General features: G+C 41.3%; 1 protein-coding gene across 50 annotated transcripts in view; it reads right to left on the bottom strand.

The window, feature by feature from the left end:
• Positions 1 to 1,600: 1,600 nt before the first annotated feature.
• Positions 1,601 to 7,477, bottom strand: part of CTNND1 (catenin delta 1) — a 65,673-nt gene continuing 59,796 nt past the window's right edge. For 30 of the 50 annotated variants that reach the window (XM_054662280.2, XM_054662286.2, XM_054662287.2 and 27 more), the window contains 3 exons: positions 5,991 to 6,053; positions 4,546 to 4,652; positions 1,601 to 3,751 (listed from right to left, as the gene is read on the bottom strand). In XM_054662280.2, coding sequence (XP_054518255.2) covers positions 3,740 to 3,751; positions 4,546 to 4,652; positions 5,991 to 6,053 — 182 coding nt within the window. In that variant the 3' untranslated portion in view covers positions 1,601 to 3,739. Of the gene's footprint in view, positions 3,752 to 3,858; positions 4,133 to 4,545; positions 4,653 to 5,990; positions 6,054 to 7,477 lie in introns of those variants that run through there. The other 20 variants (XM_054662281.2, XM_063784027.1, XM_063784046.1 and 17 more) reach the window with 4 other exon arrangements.

The raw sequence follows: 7,477 nt of genomic DNA, 5'->3' as shown, positions 1-7,477 counted from the left end.
TGAGACCAGCCTGGCCAACATGGTGAAATCCTGTCTCTACTAAAAATACAAAATTAGCCAGGCGTGGTGGTACACACTTGTAATCCCAGCTACTCGGGAGGCTGAGGCAGAAGAATCGCTTGAATCCAGGAGGCTGAGGTTGCAGTGAGCCGAGATTGTGCCCCTGGGTGACAGAGCAAGACTCTGTCTAAAAAAAAAGTGGCCAAGTGAGGTCCCAGCTTTGACCTCTGTCACAAAGTACATCAGTGTCAAGAAACTTGTGAGATAGGGCCTTTACACATCATTCTGTGTAACATCTCATTGTATTTAGATATGGCACAGAGAGAAGTGTTTTTAAGATCATAGATCTTGTCTATGGCCATATCACCCTGAACGCACACGATCTCGTCTGATCATAGATCTTAGCTATAGAGGATTCTCATGGATTGCAATCTATGAGAAAAGATCCATCTGTTTCACTCTCTAATCTAAACCTAACCTTGACACAACGCTTAGCATATAGGAGGTGCTTGGCAAATATTTATTGAATGAGATAAACAAATGGACCAATCCAGAAGGAAGAGAGAAGAGTAGTAGGGTTTGTATCTAGCTCAATGCCAAAGGATAAGAACATAACAGGGAAATAAAGTGTTGCTGACAAGCAGCCAGGCTTTTCTATATAGATAAAAATCATCTCAAGCAGGGCTATCAAAACTCTTTGGAAAGTAAACTCTTAATAGCTTTTTGGCTTTGTACTTCAACCTCTAATCTAACACTACAATTGTTAGACACAAATCAAGCTTTAAAAGCTAGTTGATTTCCTGGTCTCGCTAGCCCATGAAAGTTTTCATACCCAAGTCCTAGTTCAATAAAACAAGACAGGACCATCATCAGGAGCAGCTATATAATTTTAATCTAAAGATTTGGGCATACAGAAAGCATTTCACATAAATTCTCTTGAGTCTTTAATTATATGACAGGACATAAGGACCTCAGAAAAATAAGTATCTTCCCATAGATCTTAACCCTTGATCTCTGCAGCAGATAGTCCCTGGTAATCCAGGTAATATGGTCTGTAAAATATTAATAAATAGGCCTATTGACTTCTGACTAAAGGACTGCATATAGCCTGAGAAGCAACATTATGGCCCAGTGGTCAGTACTTATATACATGGGCCTTTTGATCCTATATTTTCCTATTAGGTAGTTGGGATTGGTAGTTTCTAATCTTCTAGTCCTAAGTGTTATATTTAAGAGAGCTACGTATTACAGTGGGCCTTATTCAAGGTTAGTTTTGTCAAATGTTGCAGAAGAATTCCAGTAATTAAAGTAAGTCATTAATTCTTTATGCTTCAGTTTCCTATCTCTAAATTAGCAATAAGCTCCCATGTTCAACTTCAGCCACATTCAATTTTTAAGAATCTTCAGAAGAAAAAATGTTTCACATATAGTTAACAAGAATGTTGCTTGATAAAGAGTTGGGGCTGAGCTCAAAATAAATCCTGGTATAACCTCCTTCTGGTTGCTCTGGAAAGGACACTGATACATAAGGAAGTAACAAAGATGCAAAGCAGGGAAGAAATAACAGCTTGAAGTGAAGAAATGACACAGACCCCCCACATACACACTTTAAAAACTTTATTTATATAAAAAACTCATTTGTTTTTAAAAGCATTAACAAGACAGAAAGAAAAGAGAAAAGGTATGGAGCAGAACACAAGCCCCTTAGTAGTGTTCGGTGGGAAGGTGGGATTTTTGGTTCTCTGGAATTGAATGTTTAGTGTTTTTTATAAACAAAAGAGAAAAAAAAAGTTAAAGGTCCCCAAAAGCCCATGGCTGTTCTATTACCCACACCCCACCGAGAAAAAAGAGCACCAGGAAAAGAGCAGAAGAGAACAAGAGAAATCAAGAGTGGAGCCAGGTCTGGATGGGGCAATTTTCCCTGTGCAGTGTGCTCTTAGGGTCACAGAGAGCAAAAGGCTCCTTTTTGCCAGAAAAGGTAGATGAAAGTGGGAAGAAATGGGAAGGGGGAAAAGGGTAAATAAGAAATTTTAATGCACGAGTAAAGGGGGTGGTGGGTTGTGCACTTTTCTCCTACCCCATAGCCTCAATATATAAGGGAAGGGGAAGAGAGGGATAAGGAACTCCAGTTGCATGGAACAGAGCTTTTAGATTAGATTAAGGGGAGTAGAAGGCAAATAAGGAAAAGGATTAGAAATAATAATAATAATCAACCCGCATAGCAGCTGATTTCTCTAGCCCAACCTGCTAATTAATATATGCTAAAGTGAGAGGGGGCAATACTGGAGGGAGGGGAGAATTGGGGAGACCACTTCCCTGTAACTCCTTCAGAGATGATGGTAAATTCTGGGCACCTAAGGAGTAAGAGTCACACCACTCACTTCTCTTACCAGCCTTACTTTGAGATTCATTGGAATAGGATTTTTGCAAAATCCCACCCATATGCTGTTGAGCAAAAGCTTGCTATGACTGAAATCATGGCTATACCAATCCTCAATGAAGAATCTGAGGTTCTCTCGGTCACTTCTCTTCTTTCTGCTATTTAGGGCCAATAGTAGGTAAGAAAGCAACAAAATATAATTTGCAAAATTATGAGAAATGAGACTGCAGAGGCAAAGAAAGGCACATGGAAGGGCGGGAGGAGATGCACCCCAGGCCAAAGGCACAAAGAAGAGGCAAAGCCAGGGGCAATCCCCACCTTGTAAGGGTAAAAGGGACAGGAGTTATGTACATCAAGTCCTTTAGTTTGCCAACCAATCCAGGGCAGAGGCAAGGGACAGGCCTATAAGGATAGGAAAAGGAGAAACGGGCGAGTGGGGAAGCCAGTTTCAGACTAATTGCTTCATGTACATTCCTACTAGCTCCTCCTAGAGGTCTTCTTCTTCCCAAAAACACATCTTTCTGCTCCTTCTCTACCAAAAGTCTTCCTTGACATTCTCCCCTTTCTACAGCCTCTTGGAAATGGCCAGGCCAACTCAGCAGACATATCACAGGGCAGGAGAGGTGGGTTAAGGACAGCCTGTGTTTAAGGGGCAGCAGCAATAGCCCAGGGTTGGCATGAGGCTTGCAGAAGAGATGGAGTCTGTAGGTTCTTGATGGTCCCTGCCTTGGAGATGAGGAGAGCAAGGTTTCTTAATCCCAGTTTTAGGAGACCTTCACTTACTCAAGGGTCCTTTGCCAGGTGGCATGTGCCAATGTTGCCGGCCTTCTTTGCTTCAAAAATAGCCATTAGGAATAAGGGAAGAGCTCACACTTTCCCCTCTCTAAAAGAAAATAAAAGTCCCTTCCCCACCAGGAAAAAAATCTTGATTAAGAATCGTCAGTTTATCAGACTGCTGGACATTGCATATACAGCATGTAACTTCCAATTCTTCCCACGGCTTCTAGTGAAGATTCCTATTCTCTCCATCCCTCCCCTCCACAAAAGGCCAGGAGTTCCAGGGAAAACTGGCAAAAAGAACTAATCTGCAGCAGTTTCTCAAAATATGCAAATAATTGAGTCAGGTTTCTTGGGAGAAAAATGGAGGGAATGGGGGAGGGGGAGGCGTTGAGACAATTAAACTTCACAGGAAGAAGTTGGGAGTTGATGGAAAGAAGGCAGCCACTTAGGGCTGTAAGGGCAGGAGGCAGCCTGGCAGTTGGCACAATAGTCCAGCGAAGAAAAAGGAAAATCATCAGTCAATTTCACCACCAAAAAATAAAAGTACATATAAGCCCAGATGGAACGGAGATAGTGGTGCTAAATCTTCTGCTGTGGAGAAAAAAGAGAAAGAGAGAATGTTAATGGGGTTGGGATTAAGGAGACCCCCCCAAAAAAGTTGAGCAAATCTGGAGAAAGGAAAGCAGCACATAATGGAGAATCAGATCACCAGCTGCATGTCCCAGACTCGTAAGAGGTAATAATCACAAAAGCAGAACCCCTCGAGCCCCATGTGGCTGAGACTACTTAGTCTCTGGCCTGATCAGATTAGCGTGATTGACAAGTTGCTGGCACTCAGGAGCCTCCTTCCTCAAGGACAATCTTGGGGGTGACTGAAGGACATACCATGGAGGGGTAAGACACTTGGCCCCCCTCATCATCCAAAACCAACACATCCAACTCTTCCTCCAGAGATTCCTGCCCCTCGTCCTGCTGTGAACACATGCAATTTGTTAGTATGAGTAGAGACAGGAACCTCATGAGTGTGTGCCAGAGCTAGGGAAACTCTGAAAATTTGTAAACTCAAACAAAACAAGATATAATAGTAAGAGAAGGGAAAAACATGCATAAACAGGGAGGGAGAGGAAAAAGGTAATGTTTGAAAGTAGATCAGTTAGTGTTAGTCATATCAGTAACACTTTTACAGACATGCTTCCCCCATTTTGACCACTGCAGAATAACGGCCCAAGAAATCCCAACATGAGTCAGAACTCTTACTTTTTCCTGAAAACCCCTACCAGAAAAGGATGCGATCTTTCTCTGTACTTTTTTTTGTGTTTCACAAAACACATAGGCTTCAAATAGAACTAGCCTTAGACAGATAGCAGTATATAAAGAGAATTTACCATCAAGGGTGTTGTTCCCTTCAATGGCTCCATGTCGCCTAGATCCCCCGATCGATCCAGTGTTCTATTGTGGTCTCCTCTCTCATTTGGTGTGGAATAGTTGTTATCTGGTTTAAAAAAAAAAAAAGTACACAGAAATATGACATTCCCCTCTAATGTAAAACGTATATCAAGCAGATAGGTGTAATTAGGCATCACTGTTGGGAACTGAGCTTGTCAAATGCTCCACAAAGCCATTAAAGTCTGATGGTCCCCGACTTAAAGAACTTGAATCTGGCTGACCGTGGTGGCTCATGCCTGTAATCCCAGCACTTTGGGAAGCTGAGACGGGCAGATCACTTAAGGCCAGGAGTTCAAGATCAGCCTAGCCAACATGGTGAAACCCCATCTCTACTAAAAATATAAGAATAAGCCAGGTGTGATGGTGTACACTTGTAGTCCCAGCTACTCGGGAGGCTGAGGTATGAGAATCACGCCACTGCACTCCAGCCCAGGTGAACGAGTGAGACTCTGTCTCAAAAAAAGAACTTGAATCTAAGATGGAAGACAATATGTATAAAATACCCAGAATATGACATAATAAAGCTAAACAAGAGGTTTGTCTGAAAAGGTTATGGGAATTAAAAGAAGAGCGAGTGAAATATGCTGCAATTGTTAGGAAGGACCTGACAAGGGAAAACAGGACTTGAGTTAAGCCTTTGGAGATAAAGAGAATTTAGAAAGACAAAAGGGAAGGACATACCAGTAAGAGGTATTACATGAGCAGAATCAAACTATAGAGTGAAAAGATAGAATAGCAAGCAGAATAGTTGGGCAGAAACAGATGTATCCATTCACTCCAGAGAAGGAGACTGGGGTAGGAATATAATGGGCTACAAACTTGAATGTGTAGTAATAGGAGAGGCATAGAAAGATTTCTGAAAACCTTTGAGCATGTAAGAATGTAGAGCCGGGCGCGGTGGCTCACGCCTGTAATCCCAGCACTTTGGGAGGCCGAGGCGGGCGGATCACGAGGTCAGGAGATCGAGACCATCCTGGCTAACACGGTGAAACCCCGTCTCTACTAAAAATACAAAAAAATTAGCCGGGCGTGGTAGCGGGCGCCTGTAGTCCCAGCTACTCGGGAGGCTGAGGCAGGAGAATGGCGTGAACCCGGGAGGCGGAGCTTGCAGTGAGCCAAGATCGCACCACTGCACTCCAGCCTGGGCGACAGAGCGAGACTCCGTCTCAAAAAAAAAAAAAAAAAAAAAAAAAGAATGTAGAAAAAGTAGACGGATCAGATTTTATTAAATTTCCTTACATCCTTCAAAATGGAAATGATCAGCCAATGCTCTCCCAGGATGGTAAATGGTAAGGGTATTAGAAAAAAAACTATAGAGCTAGACAGCTCTCCTTAGCCCAGTGAAATATTACTCCACATCCTTAGGCAAGAATTAATCACCTACCTAGTGATTTTGTGTTTGATCCCATATTGCTCATCTGAATTTCTTCCCGATCAGGTTTCTTATCTGTATGAAGTCAGAAAGTTATCCATGTCAAAAACAATTCTTCAAAATCTGTACACATCATGAAAATTGCTCTCTGGTCCTCCTTCCTTCCCTTCATTCACACTTCTACTTAGCACCAACTATGTGCACCACAATGCCTGGATAATTTTTAAGCTTTTTGTAGAGATGAGGTCTCACTATGTTGCTCAGGCTGGTCTGAAACTCCTGGGCTCAAGTGATTCTCCCACCTCAGTCTCCCAAAGTACTGGGATTACAGGTGTGAGCCATCACACCTGGCCCCTACAGACTCTTAAATCAAAAAACAATTCCATCTAAACTAGCAGTTTTCAAATTATTTGGTCTCAAGGCCCTTTTACAGTCTTAAAAATTATAAGGATCTAAAGAACCTTCATTGGTGTGAGTTTTATGTATTAATTGTTACCATACTGACAAGTTTAAAGTATCTATTTCACTTAATGGTAAACTTCTTACATGTTATCATAAATAATCTTTAATAACATCCTTTTCATTTTTGTATATCTCTTTGAAATTTGGCTTAGATTCTCATACCTGCTTCTGCATTCAATCTTTTGTGATATGTTATTGTAGTTAATGTATATCAAGAAAATCCAGCCTCACACAGATAAAAAGTTGGAAAAGAGGATGATTTTAATAGTCTTTTCAGATAATTGTGGTTATTCTTCTTTAATAGTATACTAATTAGTAGTAGTTTCTTAAAGGTTGACAGTAATGTGGAATCTATAATTAACAATCACTTCATATTCTGTTTAGTTAAAATCCATTGGTCCATCTTGCACTTTTAACGGATCAATTACCTATGTACGATTTTGACATATGTATTTGTCACTTGCAAAATACTGCTTCAAGTTATCCAGATATTCAAAATGCTAACACATAGCATTACACAATATTTTGAAATCACATTCGTTAACATCACTGTTTATTTCATTAGAAAAGTCTTTTTTCATTTTAATCATGTATTTTTTGAGACAGGGTCTTGCTCTGTTGCCCAGGCTGGAATGCAGTAGCACAATCACAGCTCACTGCAGCCTTGACCACCTGGGCTCAAGTGATCTCCCTGCCTCAGCCTCCCAAAGTAATTGGGACTACAGGAATGTGCCACCATGCCTGGCTAATTTTTTTGTACAGATATGGTCTCATTATGTTGCTCAGGCTGGTCTCAAACTCCTGGGCTCAAATGATCCTCCTGCCTCAGTCTCCCAAAGTACTGAGATTATAAGCATGAGACACTACACTCAGCCTAGAAAAGTCCTTTCAGTATTGGGAAGTTACCAGGCTCACAGTGGCAAATAAAAGTTTTTCAAAACTACAATTTCCACTTGAAAGCTCAGGCAGCAAACACTGTGTTATTTTCCTCAAAGCAACAAGCTTATCGCATTCATTTTTGAGAAAATGTCTGCCAA

Source organism: Pan troglodytes, chromosome 9 (genome assembly GCF_028858775.2).
Source record: "Pan troglodytes isolate AG18354 chromosome 9, NHGRI_mPanTro3-v2.0_pri, whole genome shotgun sequence".
NCBI classification, from domain to species: Eukaryota; Metazoa; Chordata; class Mammalia; order Primates; family Hominidae; genus Pan; species Pan troglodytes.
The sequence above is the reverse complement of the archived record's forward strand: the minus strand, read 5'-3'. Positions and strand labels throughout refer to the sequence as shown.